This window comes from Siphateles boraxobius, unplaced genomic scaffold, assembly GCF_051911475.1.
Source record: "Siphateles boraxobius isolate OS27281-9 unplaced genomic scaffold, OSU_SipBor_1 240, whole genome shotgun sequence".
Lineage (NCBI taxonomy): Eukaryota > Metazoa > Chordata > Actinopteri > Cypriniformes > Leuciscidae > Siphateles > Siphateles boraxobius.
The window spans coordinates 600,001-625,665 of record NW_027508856.1 but is presented as its reverse complement, the minus strand read 5'-3'; the positions used below and the strand labels follow the sequence as shown (position 1 = coordinate 625,665).

Genomic DNA, 25,665 nt, shown 5'->3' with positions numbered 1-25,665 from the left:
GTGGTGTTACTATAGTGTCTGTGGTGTTACTATAGAGTCTGTGGTGTTACTATAGAGTCTGTGGTGTAACTATAGAGTCTGTGGTGTTACTATAGAGTCTGTGTTACTATAGTGTCTGTGGTGTTACTATAGAGTCTGTGGTGTTACTATAGTGTCTGTGGTGTTACTATAGAGTCTGTGGTGTAACTATAGAGTCTGTGGTGTTACTATAGAGTCTGTGGTGTCACTATAGTGTCTGTGGTGTTACTATAGAGTCTGTGGTGTTACTATAGAGTCTGTGGTGTCACTATAGTGTCTGTGGTGTTACTATAGAGTCTGTGGTGTTACTATAGAGTATGTGGTGCTACTATAGAGTCTGTGGTGTTACTATAGAGTCTGTGGTGTCACTATAGAGTCTGTGGTGTCACTATAGAGTCTGTGGTGTTACTATAGAGTCTGTGGTGTTACTATAGAGTATGTGGTGTTACTATAGAGTCTGTGGTGTTACTATAGAGTCTGTGGTGTCACTATAGTGTCTGTGGTGTTACTATAGAGTCTGTGGTGTTACTATAGTGTCTGTGGTGTTACTATAGAGTCTGTGGTGTTACTATAGTGTCTGTGGTGTTACTATAGAGTCTGTGGTGTAACTATAGAGTCTGTGGTGTTACTATAGAGTCTGTGGTGTTACTATAGAGTCTGTGGTGTTACTATAGAGTCTGTGGTGTTACTATAGAGTCTGTGGTGTTACTATAGTGTCTGTGGTGTTACTATAGAGTCTGTGGTGTTACTATAGTGTCTGTGGTGTTACTATAGAGTCTGTGGTGTAACTATAGAGTCTGTGGTGTTACTATAGTGTCTGTGGTGTTACTATAGAGTCTGTGGTGTTACTATAGAGTCTGTGGTGTAACTATAGAGTCTGTGGTGTTACTATAGAGTCTGTGGTGTAACTATAGAGTCTGTGGTGTTACTATAGAGTCTGTGGTGTTACTATAGAGTCTGTGGTGTTACTATAGAGTCTGTGGTGTTACTATAGAGTCTGTGTTACTATAGTGTCTGTGGTGTTACTATAGAGTCTGTGGTGTTACTATAGTGTCTGTGGTGTTACTATAGAGTCTGTGGTGTAACTATAGAGTCTGTGGTGTTACTATAGAGTCTGTGGTGTAACTATAGAGTCTGTGGTGTTACTATAGTGTCTGTGGTGTTACTATAGAGTCTGTGGTGTTACTATAGAGTCTGTGGTGTTACTATAGAGTCTGTGGTGTTACTATAGAGTCTGTGGTGTTACTGTAGAGTCTGTGGTGTTACTATAGAGTCTGTGGTGTTACTGTAGAGTCTGTGGTGTTACTATAGAGTCTGTGGTGTAACTATAGAGTCTGTGGTGTTACTATAGTGTCTGTGGTGTTACTATAGAGTCTGTGGTGTTACTATAGTGTCTGTGGTGTTACTATAGAGTCTGTGGTGTTACTATAGAGTATGTGGTGTTACTATAGAGTCTGTGGTGTCACTATAGAGTCTGTGGTGTTACTATAGAGTATGTGGTGTTACTATAGAGTCTGTGGTGTTACTATAGAGTCTGTGGTGTTACTATAGAGTCTGTGGTGTTACTGTAGAGTCTGTGGTGTTACTATAGAGTATGTGGTGTTACTATAGAGTCTGTGGTGTTACTATAGTGTCTGTGGTGTTACTATAGAGTCTGTGGTGTAACTATAGAGTCTGTGGTGTTACTATAGAGTCTGTGGTGTAACTATAGAGTCTGTGGTGTTACTATAGTGTCTGTGGTGTTACTATAGAGTCTGTGGTGTTACTATAGAGTCTGTGGTGTTACTATAGAGTCTGTGGTGTTACTATAGAGTCTGTGGTGTTACTGTAGAGTCTGTGGTGTTACTATAGAGTCTGTGGTGTTACTGTAGAGTCTGTGGTGTTACTATAGAGTCTGTGGTGTAACTATAGAGTCTGTGGTGTTACTATAGTGTCTGTGGTGTTACTATAGAGTCTGTGGTGTTACTATAGTGTCTGTGGTGTTACTATAGAGTCTGTGGTGTTACTATAGTGTCTGTGGTGTTACTATAGAGTCTGTGGTGTTACTATAGTGTCTGTGGTGTTACTATAGAGTCTGTGGTGTAACTATAGAGTCTGTGGTGTTACTATAGAGTCTGTGGTGTTACTATAGAGTCTGTGGTGTTACTATAGAGTCTGTGGTGTTACTATAGAGTCTGTGGTGTTACTATAGTGTCTGTGGTGTTACTATAGAGTCTGTGGTGTTACTATAGTGTCTGTGGTGTTACTATAGAGTCTGTGGTGTAACTATAGAGTCTGTGGTGTTACTATAGTGTCTGTGGTGTTACTATAGAGTCTGTGGTGTTACTATAGAGTCTGTGGTGTAACTATAGAGTCTGTGGTGTTACTATAGAGTCTGTGGTGTAACTATAGAGTCTGTGGTGTTACTATAGAGTCTGTGGTGTTACTATAGAGTCTGTGGTGTTACTATAGAGTCTGTGGTGTTACTATAGAGTCTGTGTTACTATAGTGTCTGTGGTGTTACTATAGAGTCTGTGGTGTTACTATAGTGTCTGTGGTGTTACTATAGAGTCTGTGGTGTAACTATAGAGTCTGTGGTGTTACTATAGAGTCTGTGGTGTAACTATAGAGTCTGTGGTGTTACTATAGTGTCTGTGGTGTTACTATAGAGTCTGTGGTGTTACTATAGAGTCTGTGGTGTTACTATAGAGTCTGTGGTGTTACTATAGAGTCTGTGGTGTTACTGTAGAGTCTGTGGTGTTACTATAGAGTCTGTGGTGTTACTGTAGAGTCTGTGGTGTTACTATAGAGTCTGTGGTGTAACTATAGAGTCTGTGGTGTTACTATAGTGTCTGTGGTGTTACTATAGAGTCTGTGGTGTTACTATAGTGTCTGTGGTGTTACTATAGAGTCTGTGGTGTTACTATAGAGTATGTGGTGTTACTATAGAGTCTGTGGTGTCACTATAGAGTCTGTGGTGTTACTATAGAGTATGTGGTGTTACTATAGAGTCTGTGGTGTTACTATAGAGTCTGTGGTGTTACTATAGAGTCTGTGGTGTTACTGTAGAGTCTGTGGTGTTACTATAGAGTATGTGGTGTTACTATAGAGTCTGTGGTGTTACTATAGTGTCTGTGGTGTTACTATAGAGTCTGTGGTGTAACTATAGAGTCTGTGGTGTTACTATAGAGTCTGTGGTGTAACTATAGAGTCTGTGGTGTTACTATAGTGTCTGTGGTGTTACTATAGAGTCTGTGGTGTTACTATAGAGTCTGTGGTGTTACTATAGAGTCTGTGGTGTTACTATAGAGTCTGTGGTGTTACTGTAGAGTCTGTGGTGTTACTATAGAGTCTGTGGTGTTACTGTAGAGTCTGTGGTGTTACTATAGAGTCTGTGGTGTAACTATAGAGTCTGTGGTGTTACTATAGTGTCTGTGGTGTTACTATAGAGTCTGTGGTGTTACTATAGTGTCTGTGGTGTTACTATAGAGTCTGTGGTGTTACTATAGTGTCTGTGGTGTTACTATAGAGTATGTGGTGTTACAAGGGAAGACAGTAACACCTTTTTTAGAATTGATTGGTATTTAAAGTTAATTTAAACTGTTGTAAAGTAGAGGGACACCACTTGCCACCACAAATGAAGAATAACCCAGCCCTTGATAGAGCCTACATCCACTGGTGTGACGGCCATTTCCCCCAGTGTGACGCTGATTTCATGTCCCTATAGGACAGTGCTGTCACACTAGTGGACGTTTTCAAGATCAAGGCCAGTCTTCAATCCTGACTAACAGTGTTAAGGTTTACATTATTTTCAATAGTCAATCAATATAAATTGATGAAAATTTTCAGGTCAATACTTAAATTACGTCACACCAAAGGACTGCATAATGGATCCCATTTCCAGCAGTGCACAGAAATAGCAATATTATCAAAATATTTGAGACAGAACTCACCTTGTGTGCAGTCCATGTGCTCCAGTGAGGTCTACTGTACTTCCTGGATGAAGAAGGGTCCCTCTCAGTAATAGGGTGCCTAAATTAATGCCCGTTTCATATCTACAGAATGGCGTCACACAAGGTGGACACCAGTTTTGCGGACAAAATGTGATGTGTCATAATTATTCTAAATGGGGACCTTAAGACATATAACCTTTAGTTTCATTAACACTACTATAATATCTATTCAAGTATTTTAATGTATTTAGACTTATTTTTCATTTAATTAAAGTAGTTTTAAGATAAGGAACACTATCCCGGACAGTTACGCCAGTGGACAAATGTCATGTTTAAAACAAAATATTTACATATTTGAATTATAATGCTCATTAATTACAGATGTATTAGTTCTGGAAGATTAAACTGTACATAAAAACAGATATTTTAATGAAATATTAGACATTTTTATTTATATTTGTCACTATGAACACAAAAATGGAGCGTCACGTCAACCACCCGTGTGCTGGTCAGCAATGTATTGTCTATGGAGGCCTATACGATTGTACAAATAAGAAAATTCAGCTTGAGATCAGGGCTTGTGAAATTCAGCAACCCTTGAATGCACTGAAAGATGTCTCTGTTTCCAACTACAACCTGTTAAACTTCCCCAGATATGGCATACCCAAGCTGAAACACATACAGTTCATGAACCCTTTGTTCTAAAAGCACAAGTATGGTCTCATCTGAAAGCTGACACCTGGCAGTTTATTGTAAACGTAGAATTAATTATTGTGATAATGAAAAAATATTTATGAATAGATTTAAAAAAAAAAAAAAAAGTTATGAGAATTTTTTTTTATGAAACATCTTCATGAAAATAAAATTGAAGTTGGCATTGTATCAGTCTAGAAATGCATTGCAGCTAAAGCCGCATATCTGACCATGTTATACTTAAAATCTGAAGATGATATATCTAAAACTGTATTTAGGTAAATGTTTTTCAAGATCATGTCATATGACTTTACTTATTACCTTAGCACACCATCAATACACGACAATTTATGAGATTAAAACCATGCTTGTGCTTTGTGATCTGATTTGGCTTCAGATTAAAAAAAATCTGACAGAAAATATAATATTTTATGTATAATGCAACGATGATAAAGTCTATCGATTAGCATAACATTATACATATAATCTATTATTATGAAAATGCCTGACATGGCTCGAAGAACACAGGTAAGTCAAATATCATTGCAAAAATGTTTATTGTCTTCAGAACGACATAATCTGCATGTTACAGCGATCTGTTAGCTCTGCTTCTGGTCGGGGATTTGGGATTTCCTGCATTGTCGAAAGCTCTTCTTCATGTGTTTCAAATTTGGACTATAATGTTCAGTAGAGCGCCCTCAGGCTGCTGGTATGAATTGAAAACACCGCACATCAGTATACAGCGCTCATAATGATTACATCGACGCATTGGCGCTTTATACATGGAACTTGGACAGGGACAGGGCACACAGGCCACTGTGGCCGTACGACGATCTCTTTTTCACGGGGCATGAAGGCCAAAAAAGTGTAGGACAACGGTATAATTCACACGCTGCTGTACAGGCTACCCTAGGAGATATCATTAGGAAGCCGTCAGGTTTTTCACAGATTCCTGTTTTTAAAGTTTACACTGAGATTATTACAGTATCGTTTTCAAAACTCATTTTCAAAAACTTGCACCTTGAAACCTCTTCAAAGTTTGCGTTCTCAAGCACTAGACACTGTTGTCATGTAAATGAAAACTAACTTTATCTGAACTAAATCTCTTCCCACAGCTATGCAGACGATACACACACACACACACACACACACACACACACACACACACACACACACACACACACACACACACACACACACACACACACACACACACACACACACACACAGCTCTACTTATCCCTATCGCCTAACCATTACAGCCCCATTGACTCCCTTTGCCAATGCATTGATGAAGTAAACAATTGGATGTGCCAAAACTTTCTTCAGTTAAACAAAGACAAAACTGAAGTCATTGCGTTTGGAAACAAAGATGAAGTTCTCAAGGTGAACGCATACCTTCAGTCTAGGGGTCAAACAACTAAAAATCAAGTCAGGAATCTGGGTGTGTCTCTAGAGTCAGACCTTAGTTTCAGTAGTCATGTCAAAGCAATAACTAAATCAGCATATTATCACCTGAAAAATATTGCAAGAATTAGATGCTTTGTTTCCAGTCAAGACTTAGAGAAACTTGTTCCTGCTTTCATCACCAGTAGGGTGGATTATTGTAATTATTGTAAATACAGTCACATCCAGACTCAAAACACTTCTGTTTATCTGTGCATTTACTGAATGAGCACTGTGCCACTGTTCGTCCGACTGTTTGCACTGTATTTTATTTATTCTAAACTGTTTTAATTATTCTGATTTCTTTTGATTATTTTAATTTCTTCTATGTAAAGCACTTTAAATTACCATTGTGTATGAAATGTGCTATTTAAATAAACTTGCCTTGCCTTGGACAATAACTTTATTCTAGATCTGCTGTAAAGCCTAAACAATCTCTGTTACTGTAAGTTCCTATTATCACTGTAAAGCTGCTGTGAAACTCTATATTGTAAAAAGTGCTGTATAAATGAAGTTCAGACAGGACTACTTTGGCAAGTTACTTTGAGTTTATTAAAACACGCTATATTTGGTGGAATGGTTCCTTATGGGGTTTCTTGCTCCATAATTAATGAACATACAGAGCTTTAGCATGAACCATCAGCTTGGATGATATACAGATGATTAAGACACTTAGTAATGTCTTTAAAAGCAAAACAGTGTTAACATGTAGACGTGGCAGTAAATCCCGATACGTCTGGACTGTAGCTTGGCTATGAGTGTCTCTCAGTGATGTCTATGACAGACTTAAAAACACAAGAGACGACAGCCAGAAGCTGCACAGTAATATGCTCTTTTGTATGTCTTGATACTTATAGTGGTTGTGAGCAGTTTAAATATGCTTTCCGAGCAGTAATGTTACGTGTGTATATATATTTATATATATATCCTCCCGGTCAGGGTTTGAAATGAACATCCGCCGACTGCGGGTAAGAATCAACAGTGGCGGGAAAAATTAAAAAGCCAAATTTGCCGGTGAGTGAAAAAGTAAATTTCAAACCCTGCTCGTATGGAAGCTTGTTTCCGCCACAGAATAAAATATTTTAAAAGATAATTGTGACTTTATTTCTCAGAATTGCGAGATATAAAGTCAGAATTGCGTGTTATAACTCTCAATTGCGTGTTATAAAGTATATACTTTTTTTCTTGCAATTCTGACTTTATATCTCGCAATTCTGATATATTTTCTCAGAATTGTGAGATATAAACTCGCAATTGCGAGTTATAAAGTCCAATCCTATGGAAAAAAGACTAACTTTTTTTCCCTCAGAATAGTTTATATCTCACAATTCTGACTTTATAACACGCAATTGCGACTTTATTTCACGCAATTCTGACTTTATATCTCGCAATTCTGAGAAATAAAGTCATATGTATGAGATGTAAACTCGCAATTGTGAGGAAAAAAAGTCGCAATTACCTTTTTTATTTTTCATTCTGTGGCGGAAACAAGCTTCCATAAATAAGAGAATGGTAGTGGTTGGAGTGATTGAGAGCTGATAACAGCACTAAATAATGTGACAACTCTTCACTACAGACCAGTGTGTGTGTGTCCTCAGAACCAAGTATCCAATTTCATATGTGTAGTGACTTCTGTGTAAAAATACTGTATCTGAACTGAAAGAGTACAAACAGCTGGTCGAAGCTACGCTGGTGGACTGAGACTGGCACACTGCAAAACATGCTTTTCTTACTTAGTACTTTTGACGTGTTTCCAGTCCAAAGCAAAATTATCTGCCAATGGGGAAAGAAAAATAATGTTGTTTCTGTTTGAATTAAGTTTAATTCTGATAATTCTGCTTTTTTTAAGCATCATCTCACTGAATTTTGATTAATTCCCCCAGGAAACAGGACATAATATCTTATGTCATTTTACTCATCTAGTAAATGCATCTTGATTTTGAGAATTTTGATTTTCAGATATTTGGACTGGAAACAAGACAATACTAAGTAAGAAAAGCATGTTTTGGTGAATGTCCTGCTAATTCTGCATCTTAGTGTTTAGCAAACGCCTCTGTTCCGAGTTCCATCCCAGCGGCACTCGAGGGGTTTCCATGGAGACCACCGTTGAGTGACGGCCGGGAGGAGGCCCGTGATTGGCTGGTGCTGGAGCTCTTGCGTCTGGCGGGATTAGCGTTAGCATCGGACTCCACGCGCGTGACCGTGTACAGGCTGCTCTGGCGGGTCGGCTGGAACCGGGTCATCTGGAGTTCCAATCTGTCAGAGTCCGACTCGTGGATGAAGGGACACCAGCGAAACACACGCTTGAATCCGGCTCGGAACCTGTGGCACAAGCAGAACCAAAACGTGTCTCGTTTCCAGTCCAAATATCTAAATTTCTTAAATCAAGAAGCATTTACTAAAGTTGTAAAATGACATAAGATATTATGTCCTGTTTTCCTTAAAACAAGCAAAATGATCTGCCAATGGGGTAAGAAAAATAATCTTGTTTCTGTCTGAATTAATATTATTTTTCTTACATCAACTCACTTAATTTTGATTAATTCCCCCAGAAAACAGAACATAAAATCTTAGGTAATTTTACTCATCTAGTAAATGCATCTTGATTTGGGAATTTTTTGATATTTGGACTGGAAACAAGACAAAAATACTAAGAAAGAAAAGCATTTTTTACAGTGCAATATCCTAGTAATATGCATGCTAATAAGCAACTTGTTAATAGTGAGAGTGTTAAAGACACTTTAGTTGTCTAAAACAGTGAACTGTAGAGAAGCACACGTGGTAAACCCTGTCTTAAACAGGTTGTCAGTCGAGTGTGTGTGATACACACCTGCTGTTGAGGCAGCAGTAGATGATGGGGTTGTACATGGAGCAGCTGACCGAGAGCCACAGCACCGACAGATAAACCTGCTGGATCCACTGCATTCTCTTCAGCTTACGGTTGAAGCTCGTCACGATGAAATACACATGATATGGCAGCCAACAGATGGCAAACGTCACCACCACGATCAACATCATCTTCACAACCTACACACAACATTACAACAACCTTCATAGTCAAAAACAGAGTCCACACCGCAACTTAAGTGAATCAATCAAAACTAACTTTAGCTGGAAAAAACATTTTTCAAGAACCACTATAAAACCAAACCAATCTCTGTTACCTTAAATTATATGTTTATCTCTGTAAAGCTGCTTTGAAACAATCTACATTGTTAAAAGCGCTTTATAAATGAGGATGACTTGACTTGACTTTACAAAGTTTATCCTTTGAGTTTTCTGTGTACAGACGACACCATTGTCAAAATGATCCCCATTCACACGGATCCGTGAAAATGCTGTATTCTGCTGCCAGGCCACTAGATGGCGATGAAACACTATTGACTGAACAAGTAATGTGCATGATGTCATCGTCTTTAGAGATTTTGTTTTTGTTATTTGCACGGAGACCGTTTTAAAAAACTTGTACTTAGAAACCAGTTTCCAAAAGTTTGTGTTTTCAGGCACCCAAAACGCTGTTGTCGTGTAAACGAACGGCCAAAACGCATAACATTATTTGCGTTTTTAGTTGAAAACAGTCTGGTGTAAAAGCCGCTATAACGACACAAAGGAACGATATCTATGGAATCACTTTCAGAACAATTTTTTTCCAGCTGATGAAGGAGAAAAACATTGACAGCCAATCAGAATCCATCCTGCTATAAAGAACTGGAGCAATCAAAGAGACAGACGAACTGCAGCGCTTATAATAAACAGAACGAGATCGTCCGCTGGCGTAGACGCTAATATAGTTAACGTTCTCGTTGTGAACGGGCCTTGAGTATATTAAATTAATTATCCACAATTTGTTTTGTGATTCCAGAAGTTTCAAGAACGTGAATGTTCTTTAATAGAAGCAATATGAGGGAAAATGAAAGGAAGTAGCATTTTAATTTAGATTATAGCTGGATTATTTTAAAAGTGCAGTGTGTGAATTTTGGCGGCATCTAGTGGTGAGTTTGTGAATTTCACAGAAGTTACGGTGGCCTACAGGAAGTGATGTCGTCGTCTGAGACAGCAGAGAGTAGCCAGTTAAACAGAGGTTTCTTTATAAAGATAAATGAAGAAATTAGGTTTACTTAATTTTTCAGTAAAACTATATGTTATTGCCAATATTATTGTTACTTGGTTATCAGTGTGTCAGTGTTTTATTTGCTGACTTTAGCTGCTTCTTTACACGAAGAACAACATAAGGGGCTTTCGCACCGGATAGTTCTAGGAACTCTATCTGCCGGGATGGTTCCCCGAGAACTAATGGTTCCCCGCGAACTAATGTTTCCCAGAGATCTAATGGTTCCCAGAGAACTAATGATTCCCCGAGAACTAATGATTCCCCGAGAACTAATGATTCCCCGAGAACTAATGATTCCCCGAGAACTAATGATTCCCCGAGAACTAATGATTCCCCGAGAACTAATGATTCCCCGAGAACTAATGTTTTCCTGAGAACTAATGATTCCCCGAGAACTAATGGTTCCCCGCGAACTAATGTTTCCCAGAGATCTAATGGTTCCCAGAGAACTAATGATTCCCCGAGAACTAATGATTCCCCGAGAACTAATGATTCCCCGAGAACTAATGATTCCCCGAGATCTAATGGTTCCCCGAGATCTAATGGTTCCCCGAGAACTAATGATTCCCAGAGAACTAATGATTCCCCGAGATCTAATGGTTCCCCGAGAACTAATGATTCCCCGAGAACTAATGATTCCCCGAGATCTAATGGTTCCCCGAGAACTAATGATTCCCCGAGATCTAATGGTTCCCAGAGAACTAATGATTCCCCGAGATCTAATGGTTCCCCGAGAACTAATGATTCCCCGAGAACTAATGATTCCCCGAGATCTAATGGTTCCCCGAGATCTAATGATTCCCCGAGAACTAATGATTCCCCGAGAACTAATGATTCCCCGAGAACTAATGATTCCCCGAGAACTAATGATTCCCCGAGATCTAATGATTCCCCGAGAACTAATGATTCCCCGAGAACTAATGATTCCCAGAGAACTAATGATTCCCCGAGAACTAATGATTCCCCGAGATCTAATGATTCCCCGAGATCTAATGATTCCCCGAGATCTAATGGTTCCCCGAGATCTAATGGTTCCCCGAGATCTAATGGTTCCCAAAGATCTAATGGTTCCCCGAGATCTAATGGTTCCCCGAGATCTAATGATTCCCCGAGATCTAATGGTTCCCCGAGATCTAATGGTTCCCCGAGAACTAATGGTTCCCCGAGATGTAATGGTTCCCCGCGATCTAATGGTTCCCCGAGATCTAATGGTTCCCAAAGATCTAATGGTTCCCCGAGATCTAATGATTCCCCGAGAACTAATGATACCCCGAGATCTAATGGTTCCCAGAGATCTAATGGTTCCCCAAGATCTAATGGTTCCCCGAGATCTAATGATTCCCCGAAATCTAATGGTTCCCCGAGATCTAATGGTTCCCCGAGATCTAATGGTTCCCAGAGATCTAATGGTTCCCCAAGATCTAATGGTTCCCTGAGAACTAATGATTCCACGAGACGGCGCTGAGAACGCCAGAGCTCACATTCTCTGTGTTCATTAGTTTACGATCTGGCTAACAGTCCTGTCTAATACGTTATGAGATAGAACTGTTATACATAGAAAGTAGACAGGAATGAAAAGTTATTAGCGTTTGGCGTGTTTGATGTTCAGTGTTGCTGAGCGGAAATACATAATCATGTTCCTCTCGGTCTCCTCAAAGTTATGTTGAAGTTTCTCCTCAGAGTAAAGATTAAGAGCTTCATCTATCTCTGTTTTACATGTTTGTAGAGTTTGTTTCTGGAGTAAATATATAGGCAATAATCTGTGAGTTTAGCTTTTTTAATAATGGCGGGTGCTGGTGTTTCTCGAGCATTTGGCCAATCAGCGAACACTACCGTCACTATAGTTCCTATAGACCCGACTCTGGAGAAGGAATAAATTAGTTCCTCTAAAGGAGTTCCTAGAACTAAAATCATTCCTAGTTCCTGCGGTGCGAACACGCCGACATCCGGGAACTCCCGCCAGTAGTTCTAGGAACTGAAGCGGTTCCTCCACAGCGATGCCCTTTAGTGACGAAACCACTGTAGAAACATGTGGATGTAAGGAGACCCGGTGTGTGTAGACAGAAACGGCTAATTCTATGCTAATAAACACATAATGGTTCATTATCTGAGGTTTTTATACACCACTGAAAACATAGTTATGTATATGATATTGCATTTCTGTCAGGGGCGTAGCCATCATTTCAGAAGTGAGGGGACAGAATGCAAAGCGTTATACCAGTTTTTTTCAGACCTTTGTTGACAGGTTTTGACATGCTATTTATGTTTAAAGCAATAAAACAGAAAGAAAGAAAGACAGATAGTGTTTGACAGTGTGTGTGTTCTGTACAGAAAGACAGTGTGTGTGTTCTGTACTTTATATTGCACATGGTTTTGTATATTGTACTATATTGTTTACATATTTCAAATTGTTTTTTGTGTAGGTTGTTTTGTAAGGCTGTCTGATTCAAGCAGATATAGAGGCTGTTAATGCATGAAAATCCAGATTCAGCATTAACAATCACAATCTTATACATATAACATATCTGTGAAAATAAAAGACATTACGAATAAAAAAGACTGAAAATAAGTGTAGTAAATATTTTGAATTTCCAACAAAACTTGTTAATTATTCAATCATTGTGCAACACAATTCGGATCCCATATGACAACTTTCAGTGCTGGACTTTTTCGTGAAAACGAGTAAAGAGTTTTTTGCGGCTCTATGAAACTGGTGGATACAGCGGTGTGAGCATGGGCGTGTCGGGATCGGGATGTCGGGATGGGGATGTCGGGATCGGGATGTCGGGATGGGGATGTCGGGATGGGGATGTCGGGATGGGGATGTCGGGATCAGGATGTCGGGATCGGGATGGGGATGTCGGGATGTCGGGATGGGGATGTCGGGATGGGGATGTCGGGATGGGGATGTCGGGGTCGGGATATGTCGGAATCGGGATGTCGGGATCGGGATGTCGGGATCGGGATGGGGATGTCGGGATGGGGATGTCGGGATCGGGATGGGGATGTCGGGATCGGGATGTCGGGATCGGGATGGGGATGTCGGGATGGGGATGTCGGGATGGGGATGTCGGGATGGGGATGTCGGGATGGGGATGTCGGGGTCGGGATTTCGGGATGGGGATGGGGATGTCGGGATGTCGGGATGGGGATGTCGGGATGTCGGGATGGGGATGTCGGGATGTCGGGATGGGGATGTCGGGATGGGGATGACGGGATGGGGATGTCGGGGTCGGGATGGGAATGTCGGGGAGGGGATGTCGGGATCGGGATGTCGGGATGGGGATGTCGGGATGGGGATGTCGGGATGGGGATGTCGAGATGGGGATGTCGGGATGGGGATGTCGAGATGGGGATGTCGGGATCGGGATGTCGGGATTCGGATGTGGGGATCGGGATGTCGGGATCGGGATATCGGGATGTCGGGGTGGGGATGTCGGGGTGGGGATGTCGGGATGGGGATGTCGGGGTGGGGATGTCGGGGTGGGGATGTCGGGATGGGGATGTCGGGATGGGGATGTCGGGATGGGGATGTCGGGATGGGGATGTCGGGGTCGGGATGGGGATGTCGGGATGGGGATGTCGAGATGGGGATGTCGGGATGGGGATGTCGGGATGGGGATGTCGGGATCGGGATGTCGGGATGGGGATGTCGAGATGGGGATGTCGGGATGGGGATGTCGGGATGGGGATGTCGAGATGGGGATGTCGGGATCGGGATTCGGATGTGGGGATCGGGATGTCGGGATCGGGATATCGGGATGTCGGGATGGGGATGTCGGGATGGGGATGTCGGGATTCGGATGTGGGGATCGGGATGTCGGGATCGGGATATCGGGATGTCGGGATGGGGATGTCGGGATGGGGATGTCATGATGGGGGGATCAGGATGTCGGGATCGGGATATCGGGATGTCGGGATGTCGGGATGGGGATGTCGGATGGGGATGTCGGGATGGGGATGTCGGGATGGGGATGTCGGGATGGGGATGTCGGGATGGGGATGTCGGGATCGGGATGCACGAGTGACTGATTACCATGGAAACGTGAAAGTCACGTATGTAGATAGACTATCTAGACTCTTTGATGTTTAAATCTGGATGTATACACACTGGCCCGTGAAAACCTCAACTTTTCGTGAACACACTTGCCCTATGAAAAAGTGCGGGGGACGAATTTACATTTAAAAAAAAGTGTGGGGGGGGCACGTCCATGATTTCTGTAAACAGATCCTCCTAAATATTACACAGTGCACCTTTAATATATTAGTATTAATAGCCTGCGTGTGAGGCCCTGTGGAGAAGGAAGATCTAAACGAAGCATGTCGGTTACTGACACCTTTCTCTTGGCCTGCAGGAGATCCCGGGAGTTTCCCGAGGAGTGTCCGGGGAATCCTCCGGCCCACAGCGTGAGCCCCACCCTGGTGTAGACGACGGCCATGAGCGCCAGAGGCAGGAGGTACACCAGCGCCGCCACGATCAGGTGATATCTGTCAACACACACACACACACTCATGAAGCGCTGGCCGAGAGAAGCAGCGGCACACACACACACACCAGCGCCGCTCACATGAAGGCGTCGTCGTCGCGCCGCGGCCAGGACACGTAACAGACCGTCCGGTGCGGCCTCACCTCCGTCACAGAGTAAAAGCAGAGCGGGAACGCCAGACACGCGGCCAGCGTCCACACACACACGAGCACGGCTCTGGTGGCCGTCGCCGAGAGGCGGGGCTTCATCGGGTGGATGATCGCCATGTACCTGACCAAACAGGAAGTGACACGTTTATGCAAGAGTCACCTGTACATACCATTCAGTTCAGGCTGCAACCGAAATCACATACTCTCTTGAGTAGATACTTATTTTGTTATTTTATTGTTACTGCACAAATACACACACACACACACACACACTAACTCGGCCCCGAAAAGTTATTAAAGATATCGTTAGTGACTGAGAAGGAAATTAAAATTTGAAATAAAGTCGTTATTTTTGCGCACAAAAAGTATTCTCGTCGCTTGATAAACTTAAGATTGAGCCACTGTAGTCACTTGGACTATTTTAACGATGTCTTTAATAACTTTTCGGGGAACAAGTGTCAATCCCTTAGAAGCCTATGAAGGAGTGATCCAGCTCTCAGATTTAATCACAAATATCTTAATTCGTGTTCCGAAGATGAACGAAGGTCTTACGGGATTGAACAACATGAGGGAGAATAATTACTGACAGAATTTACATTTTTGGGTGAACTATCCCTTAAATTTTTGGTGTGATGGGTAGGTTTAGGGTTCAGGTTAGTGTGTGTGTGTGTGTGTGTGTCTCACCTGTCTAAGGCGATCGCAGTCATCGAGTACACACTGGCGAACACTGCGGTGTGTGTGTGTGTGTGTGTCACCTGTCTAAGACGATGGCAGTCATCGAGTACACACTGGCGAACACTGCGTTGTGTGTGTGTGTGTGTGTGTCACCTGTCTAAGGCGATGGCAGTCATCGAGTACACACTGGCGAACACTGCGGTGTGTGTGTGTGTCTGTGTGTGTGTGTCACCTGTCTAAGGCGATGGTAGTCATCGAGTACACACTGGCGAACACTGCGGTGTGTGTGTGTGTCTGTGTGTGTGTGTCACCTGTCTAAGGCGATGGTAGTCATCGAGTACACACTGGCGAACACTGCGGTGTGTGTGTGTGTGTGTGTGTCTCACCTGTCTAAGGCGATGGCAGTCATCGAGTACACACTGGCGAACACTGCGATGTGTGTGTGTGTGTGTGTGTGTGTGTGTCTCACCTGTCTAAGGCGATGGCAGTCATCGAGTACACACTGGCGAACACTGCGGTGTGTGTGTGTGTGTGTGTGTCTCACCTGTCTAAGGCGATGGCAGTCATCGAGTACACACTGGCGAACACTGCGATGTGTGTGTGTGTGTGTGTGTGTGTGTGTCACCTGTCTAAGGCGATGGCAGTCATCGAGTACACACTGGCGAACACTGCGGTGTGTGTGTGTGTGTGTGTGTGTGTGTGTGTGTGTGTGCCTCACCTGTCTAAGGCGATGGCAGTCATCGAGTACACACTGGCGAACACTGCGATGTGTGTGTGTGTGTGTGTCACCTGTCTAAGACGATGGCAGTCATCGAGTACACACTGGCGAACACTGCGTTGTGTGTGTGTGTGTGTGTGTGTCACCTGTCTAAGGCGATGGCAGTCATCGAGTACACACTGGCGAACACTGCGATGTGTGTGTGTGTGTGTGTCACCTGTCTAAGGCGATGGCAGTCATCGAGTACACACTGGCGAACACTGCGGTGTGTGTGTGTCTGTGTGTGTGTGTCACCTGTCTAAGGCGATGGTAGTCATCGAGTACACACTGGCCGAACACTGCGGTGTGTGTGTGTGTGTGTGTGTGTGTGTCACCTGTCTAAGGCGATGGCAGTCATCGAGTACACACTGGCGAACACTGCGGTGTGTGTGTCTGTGTGTGTGTGTCACCTGTCTAAGGCGATGGTAGTCATCGAGTACACACTGGCGAACACTGCGGTGTGTGTGTGTGTGTGTGTGTGTCACCTGTCTAAGGCGATGGCAGTCATCGAGTACACACTGGGCGAACACTGCTGTGTGTGTGTGTGTGTGTGTGTGTGTGTGTGTCACCTGTCTAAGGCGATGGCAGTCATCGAGTACACACTGGCGAACACTGCGGTGTGTGTGTGTGTGTGTGTGTGTGTCACCTGTCTAAGGCGATGGTAGTCATTGAGTACACACTGGGCGAACACTGCGGTGTGTGTGTGTGTGTGTGTGTGTGTCACCTGTCTAAGGCGATGGCAGTCATCGAGTACACACTGGCGAACACTGCGGCCACCGGGTAGAAGTTCTGGAAGCGACAGTACGCGCTGCTGAAGTGCCAGTGCCCGCGCGCGCCGTACACGAAGTTCACCAGCGCGTTGAGCGCGGCCACGCACGCGTCGGACACCGCGAGGTTCAGCAGAAAGTAGTTGGTGACGGTCCTCATCCTCTTGTGCGCGACGATGATCCAGATCACGATCAGGTTCCCGGTCACAGACACCAGCAGAACCAGCGAGAACGCGAGCGACCACAGCGCCACGCGCCACGGGGACTGCGCGAACATGTTCAGGCGCGTGAGGTTCGAGGAGTTCCCCGAGGAGGACATGATGAGCTCTGAAGACGAGTGTATGTGTGTGTGTGTGTGTGTGTGTGTGTGCCTGCACAGGAGGAGCTGTGTGTGTGTGTGTGTGTGTGTGTGTGTGCCTGCACAGGAGGAGCTGTGTGTGTGTGTGTGTGTGTGTGTGTGTGTGTGTGTGTGTGTGTGAGAGGGAGAGAGAGAGAGAGGGTGAGTGAGTGAAGCTTGTTGGTTTAATTATTTGCCGTGAAGTTATCACCTCATTGCTGAGAAATATTTTATTTATAAAAGTGGCAGAGGTTTGAACACCCGCTCCTGTTTGTGTTCGCGCAATGTCTTTTCTACAAAGATAAATATAAAGTTCCCAAACCTGTGAGCAAACGCACACAGACACATCGGCCTCATAATACAACAGTAAAAACATATTATTAAAAACATAATACAACATTTCATCTTTGTGAACTTGTGCTCGCCTCGTAGAGGCTTGAATTCAAAGCGGAATCGGAAATGTGTGTTAAGACCGATATATTAGGCTAGTCGAGATATCGGATATGGATCTGATATAAAACCACATTTGGAAGTGGCTCACATCAGATATGTGGGAAAAATCAGATCTAGTGCGGATTCTTGTGTTTACACTGAGTAAAAGACAGGATTTGTTGTGCCAGTGTAAACACATTCTCTGTGAGTGAACACACACCGCGGAGACATTCGGTATATTAAATTGACATTATATTCGTCTAAAATCGTCGTTAATGTACTGACATCACCCTGTGCTGAAATATACATTTAGTTTTACACTCATTCACAGAAATCAGATGCGTGAATGAAAATTGCTGATGTTTTCGGATTTTCAGGAGAGATTCTCAATTCATTCAGTTAACGGACTCTCTGAGGTAAAGTGTTCAGTCAGACTCAGCAACTATTGTATTTAATTGTACAGTAGGCTACAATCATAACATAGTACAGACATTATCTTAATTTCATAATGTCCTTAACAATATTGCTGGCCATAAACGGAGAAAGTGCGACTCCTTTACAGTCTCTGTTCATTCTACTTTTAGTATTTTACATTTTCTTTCAGCATTGAAACTCAAAGTTTTTCCTCGCTCTTAATCTATTTTTCTTTTATTTGGGGATTAATTAAGGAATTAATTCATATTTTAAAGAAGCAAAAAAGTAAGAATGAAAAAATGTGTTAATCTCTGAGACAGTGAGATATTAAAATATAACATCGGTAACACTTTACAATATAAGTAAAATAAAATAAATAAAACGCATTAAGCACAAGTTGTGATGTTTGCTGTGCGCATGCGCATTAGTGTCCTCCGATCCGAAGATATCAGCAAGACTTTCACTTCACCATGCACACTCCTCAGTGAAGAGCTTATTATTTAAACTGTGTATTATTAATGAATATATTTAATTTTTTGTTCCTGTTTTATACATTTTAACCAGTCCTAATTTAAAGAAAATGAATGAATGTAAATGGATGAACAAACAAACATGTTGCCCAATTGTTATTTTCTTTATTTGTCTTTGTTTATTATATTTGCAATGAAAGGTTAGTTACCTTTACATCATTAAAAATGTGTGTCTCAACTGGACCACATATGGGCAAAAAGCACCTTATTTTTATGAGCTAATTGTGGAAAATATAAAGTACTTATGGGTGTTATTGATTGATAATATCTTAGTCTACAAGCTAATGAAATGTCATGTGGAAATTCACTTCTTTTCAGTATCTATTTTTGTGTGAAAAATCAAAATGCAAAAAGTGTCTCAACTGTACTTAGTCTACCCTATTAATCTTAGTTAATATTAATTTCACCGTTTACTAATACGTTATCAAAATCAAAGGTTGTATTAGTTAAGATTAGTAAATGCACTGTGAACTAACATGAACAAACAATGAACAGCTTTTTACTACATGTTTATTACATTACATTTTATTAACTAACAGTAACAAAGATTAATAAATACTGTAACGAATGTATTGCTCATTGTCAGTTAATAAATGAACTAATGTTAACTAATGGATCTTACTGTAAAGTGTGACCATTACATCTTGTGTGCAGAAATCTGTCCTTTAAACACTAAAAACTACTTTACAAAGCTGATATATAAAAATATAATAAAGTTTACTGTGTCTTGAACAAAATCTCAAAATGAATCAGATTACAGACAGAATGATGAATCTCAAGTTAATGTAATGGATAGAAATATTTAATGCACATTTTTACACAACTGTATTTACAGAGCATTAAAACATGGTACATCCGAGTTCAGATTTACTGCTTCATGTGCTCAAAATCAGTAGAAAAATAGTCTTTCAAAAATGAAAACAGACGGAATGTTGCACTAAAAAGCACTTTGACACACGTGACGTGAAGAGAATATCACTACAACACACACACACACACACACACACACACACACACACAAGAGGAAAAGCACTGCAGAAACACACTGATGTCATTCACTACACAAAACCATAACAGAATATCATTGGTTGAGAGCTTTCCACAGTCCCGGTCATTTACAGAACCGACCAATAGCAGCAGAGGAAAGGAAGGCGAGCAGCAAGAGCCCTTTGACCTTTGACCTGGTGTGAGACGGTGAAGTGTGTTCGGCAACATTCACACACAACCACAGAACACACACACTGCAGACCTGTTCATCTACACAACAGGCTTTATGAGGCGTAATAATAGTGACACACAGCTGCGCTTTGACTTCTGGGTAATTATTGATATACAGTCAAACCAAAAATGATTCAGACACCAAATATAAATTTTTATATTGTTTTTACTAGTGTGTGCAGGACACTATAGTTCATTTATGTAAGTGAGGAGAGCAAAATAAAGTAAACTGTGACATATTATACACAAATATTCTTCATACAGTGACTACCAGTAAAATATGGGACCATAAATATTCTTCAGACACTTTGAGCTGATCATGTTTTGTTTGAAGTGTTTTTCTTTAATAACTAATGCAGCTTTTTACACCACAGACTGAACAACATGAAGCATTGCTTGGTAACTGGTTGAGCTAAACTGGTATTATCTAATTGTGTAGTTAAATTTAACAGCTGACAGATATTCAACATAATTCATGTGTGAGAGTCTAACAGAAGGACGGACAAAACCAGTCAAATATCAACGTCATATTTTATTACCATTTTCTAAACTATAGCGAATAAACTGTGATAATGTGAGAAATATTGAAGCTGTCTGAATGAATTTTGGTTTGACTGTATTAACATTTACATTTATGCATTTGAGCAACTCACATTGAATTCAAGCAACATTGCTTTCCCTGGGAATCGAACCCAAGACGTTGGACGTTGCAAGCGCTGAGTTTGAGCTAAGGCTGTTCATCTATCAGGACAATCCAAGTAATAATAATTATCAGTATATATTTCATTATGGATGTAAGGGCCGTTCACACCAATAACGATAACTATAACGATACCTATATTTGCGTTCATACTAACGAAAGATAACGGTCTGTTTATTCTAAGCTCGAGCGCTGCGGTTTCAAAGTGTGTACAACGTCACTGAAGATGTTTTTGTTGTTCTTGTTGCAGGTTTTAACCAGCAGATTTCCTCAGCATACTGTGTCTCGAGTGAAGCTAGTGCAATGAGTTAATAATCTAACAGTGAATTTAGCTGACGGGTCAATATAGTGGAATAAAAACAACACTGGTCTTTTTCACCGCAACTCCAGAGGAAGCAAGACAATAATGTAGAAACGTGGAGGATTTTTCAGGACCTCGTCAATTAATTTCTCCACAATGTCGTCTACCATTTTTAGTCCTTTAAATTTGAGCGATTTATGATTGGCTGTCAGAGATTTATCGTTCGACAGCTGGGAAAAAAAATCATTCTAAAACTGATCCCAATGATATCGTTACTCTGTATCGTTATCGTTATAGCTGTGGTGTGACCTCTGCTATACTTTAATATTAAGAATGATTTTTAGAACTATATCGTTATCTTTATTGTCGTTGGTGTGAACGGGCCTGTAGTGTAACAGCAGAAACTGCCTGTGGTGTTTATAAAATTGATTGTGTGTTTCTGGATCATGTGACAGATCATATACGTGAGTTTGTAATGTTTCTCTCCCAGCGGAGCAACGTCGGCTTGAACAGGAGAGTTTAACTGTCCACATGTTTATAGCAGATCCTGTGAAGGAAACTGTCGCCCCCTTGAGGATCGAGTCGAGTAACACCAGCACGAGTGAAGCATGTGTGTGAGACCGTCCAGACGAGCGCGTGGAATGATGTGTGTGTGTGTACCTAGAGCAGGCTAAACGTGCGCAGGTAGATCTGTCTCTCGATCCACTGGGTGAAGTGAGTGACGTTGGCGTAGACCCCGGGGCCCAGGACCTTAGAGAAACACACGGAGCCCCAGGAGGTCAACCCATACAGAGACCAGCGGCCGTCATCCTCCTCACACACCAGCGGCCCACCACTGTCACCCTGCACAAACACACACACACATGATGTTACCGTGACGACACACACACACATGATGTCACCGTGACGACACAAACACTCATGATGTCACCGTGACGACACACACAGACACACTCATGATGTCACCGTGACGAGACACACACACACACTCATGATGTTACTGTGACGACACACACTCATGATGTCACCGTGACGACACACACACACACACTCATGATGTCACGTGACGAGACACACACACACTCATGATGTCACCGTGACGACACACACACACACACACACACACTCATGATGTTACCGTGACGACACACACTCACACACACACTCATGATGTTACCATGACGACACACACTCATGACGTCACCGTGACGACACACACACTCGTGATTGTCACCATGACGACACACACACACACTCATGATGTTACCGTGACGACATACACTCATGTCACCGTGACAACACACACACACTCATGATGTTACCGTGACGACACACACTCATGTCATCGTGACGACACACACTCACACACACACACACTCATGATGTCACCGTGATGTTAAACACACACACATACATGATGTTACCGTGACGACACGCAATCATGATGTCACGGTGATGAGACACACACACACACATACTCATGGTGTTACCGTGCCAACACACACACACACACACACACACACACACACACACACACACACACACAGACACACACACTCATGATGTCACCATGATGACACACACACTCATGATGTCACCGTGACGACACACACAGACAAACTCATGATGTCACCGTGACGAGACACACACACACTCATGATGTTACCGGGACGACACACACTCATGTCACCGTGACGACACACACACATTCATGATGTTACCGTGACGACACATACTCATGATGTCACTGTGACGACACAAACACACACACACTCAGTCATGATGCTACCGTGACGACACGCACTCATGATGTTACCGTGATGACACACACACACTCATGTCACCTTGCCAACACACACACACTCATGATGTCACCGTGCCGACACACACACACACACGATGTTACCGTGACAACACAAACACACTCATGATGTTACCGTGACAACACAAACACATGCACACTCATGATGCTACCGTGATGACACAAACTCATGATGTCACCGTGATGACACACACACACATTCATGGTGTTACCGTGACGACCCATACTTATGATGTCACCGTGATGACACACACACACACTCATGATGTTACCGTGACAACACATACTCATGATGTCACCGTGACAACACAAACACACACACACTCATGACATTACCGTGATGACACACACTCATGATGTCATCTTGATGACACACACACACATTCATGGTGTTACCGTGACGACCCACACTTATGATGTCACCGTGATGACACACACACACACACACACACACACACACACACACTCACCATGCAGGAGTCAATGGTTCTCGCCTCGTATCCGGCGCAGAGCATGCGTGACGTGATGGTCTTCATGTCGAAGTAAGACTGACACTGAGAGACAGAGATGATCCGCACCTCTCCCTCCTGCAGCTTAAACGGCACTGGAGGAACACAATACACACGTCAACAACAACAATACTGATCTACATCAAAAACAACAACAACACTGATCTACATCAAAGACAACAACACTGATCTACATCAAAGACGACAACACTGATCTACTAGAACAACAACAACACTGATTTACATCAAAAACAAAAACAACAACACTGATCTACATCATCATGAACAACAACACTGATCTATATCATCGTCAACAACAACACTGATCTATATCATCGTCAACAACAACACTGATCTACATCAACAACAACCCTTGGCTACTCCCACTGATCTACTGCTACTGATCGACCTACCAGCATATCATTACATAATGTTGCTAGGCAGTCTTGCCGAGCAATTGTTGCTTGGGCACTTTCCCATTGAAAATGGGCAATACATTTCTATCTGGATAATTTAGATCGATCGTGGGCCCTGTGTCCCATCTGGTTGCCCGTTGACACCTACATTGCCCAGCAACATTGCTCAAAAAGTTGCCCTGTGTATAATCACCTTTAGATTGGTAGTGTACTCCTCAATAGAGGAGAGTTAGACTGGTAGTGTACTCCTCAGTAGAGGAGAGTTAGACTGGTAGTGTACGCCTCAATAGAGTAAAGTTAGACTGATAGTGTACTCCTCAATAGAGGAGAGTTAGACTGGTAGTGTACTCCTCAATAGAGGAGAGTTAGACTGGTAGTGTACTCCTCAATAGAGGAGAGTTAGACTGGTAGTGTACGCCTCAATAGAGGAGAGCTAGACTGGTAGTGTACTCCTCAATAGAGGACAGTTAGACTGGTAGTGTACTCCTCAATAGAGGAGAGTTAGACTTGTAGTGTACTCCTCAATAGAGGAGAGTTAGACTGGTAGTGTACTCCTCAATAGAGTAGAGTTAGACTGGTAGTGTACTCCTCAATAGAGGAGAGTTAGACTTGTAGTGTACTCCTCAATAGAGGAGAGTTAGACTGGTAGTGTACTCCTCAATAGAGTAGAGTTAGACTGGTAGTGTACTCCTCAATAGAGGAGAGTTAGACTGGTAGTTTACGCCTCAATAGAGGAGAGTTAGACTGGTAGTGTACTCCTCAATAGAGGAGAGTTAGACTGGTAGTGTACGCCTCAATAGAGGAGAGTTAGACTGGTAGTGTACTCCTCAATAGAGGACAGTTAGACTGGTAGTGTACTCCTCAATAGAGGAGAGTTAGACTGGTAGCGTACACCTCAATAGAGGAGAGTTAGACTGGTAGTGTACTCCTCAATAGAGGAGAGTTAGACTGGTAGTGTACGCCTCAATAGAGGAGAGTTAGACTGGTAGTGTACGCCTCAATAGAGGACAGTTAGACTGGTAGTGTACTCCTCAATAGAGGAGAGTTAGACTGGTAGTGTACTCCTCAATAGAGGACAGTTAGACTGGTAGTGTACTCCTCAATAGAGGAGAGTTAGACTTGTAGTGTACTCCTCAATAGAGGAGAGTTAGACTGGTAGTGTACTCCTCAATAGAGTAGAGTTAGACTGGTAGTGTACTCCTCAATAGAGGAGAGTTAGACTTGTAGTGTACTCCTCAATAGAGGAGAGTTAGACTGGTAGTGTACTCCTCAATAGAGGAGAGTTAGACTGGTAGTGTACTCCTCAATAGAGGAGAGTTAGACTTGTAGTGTACTCCTCAATAGAGGAGAGTTAGACTGGTAGTGTACTCCTCAATAGAGTAGAGTTAGACTGGTAGTGTACTCCTCAATAGAGGAGAGTTAGACTGGTAGTTTACGCCTCAATAGAGTAGAGTTAGACTGGTAGTGTACTCCTCAATAGAGGAGAGTTAGACTGGTAGTGTACGCCTCAATAGAGGAGAGTTAGACTGGTAGTGTACTCCTCAATAGAGGAGAGTTAGACTGGTAGTGTACTCCTCAATAGAGGAGAGTTAGACTTGTAGTGTAATCCTCAATAGAGGAGAGTTAGACTGGTAGTGTACTCCTCAATAGAGTAGAGTTAGACTGGTAGTGTACTCCTCAATAGAGGAGAGTTAGACTTGTAGTGTACTCCTCAATAGAGGAGAGTTAGACTGGTAGTGTACTCCTCAATAGAGGAGAGTTAGACTGGTAGTGTACTCCTCAATAGAGTAGAGTTAGACTGGTAGTGTACTCCTCAATAGAGGAGAGTTAGACTGGTAGTTAATGCCTCAATAGAGTAGAGTTAGACTGGTAGTGTACTCCTCAATAGAGGAGAGTTAGACTTGTAGTGTACTCCTCAATAGAGGAGAGTTAGACTGGTAGTGTACCCCTC

At 42.4% G+C, this 25,665-nt stretch overlaps 3 protein-coding genes across 6 annotated transcripts in view; all 3 read right to left on the bottom strand.

Moving 5' to 3' along the window:
* The window catches only part of LOC143749340 (sodium/hydrogen exchanger 9B2), a 33,701-nt gene extending 29,718 nt beyond the window's left edge, over positions 1-3,983 (bottom strand). Inside the window, exon 1 of the mRNA XM_077241867.1 lies at positions 3,951-3,983. The gene's annotated coding sequence lies outside the window, so the exon portion shown is untranslated. The remainder of the gene's footprint in view (positions 1-3,950) is intronic.
* A 3,940-nt stretch (positions 3,984-7,923) lies between these two features.
* Positions 7,924-17,539, bottom strand: LOC143749343 (neuromedin-K receptor). The gene is made up of 5 exons (XM_077241871.1): positions 16,993-17,539; positions 14,769-14,957; positions 14,538-14,688; positions 8,920-9,116; positions 7,924-8,411 (listed from the first exon to the last, which is right to left on the bottom strand). The coding sequence occupies exons 1-5, from the start codon at positions 17,352-17,354 to the stop codon at positions 8,123-8,125; spliced, it is 1,188 nt and encodes a 395-aa protein (XP_077097986.1). The 5' UTR covers positions 17,355-17,539; the 3' UTR covers positions 7,924-8,122.
* Positions 17,540-19,534: 1,995 nt separating this feature from the next.
* Positions 19,535-25,665, bottom strand: part of corin (corin, serine peptidase) — a 96,717-nt gene continuing 90,586 nt past the window's right edge. For all 4 annotated transcript variants that reach the window (XM_077241853.1, XM_077241854.1, XM_077241855.1 and 1 more), the window contains 2 exons: positions 23,260-23,393; positions 19,535-21,810 (listed from right to left, as the gene is read on the bottom strand). In XM_077241853.1, the coding sequence (XP_077097968.1) occupies positions 21,628-21,810; positions 23,260-23,393 (317 nt within the window). In that variant the 3' untranslated portion in view covers positions 19,535-21,627. The remainder of the gene's footprint in view (positions 21,811-23,259; positions 23,394-25,665) is intronic.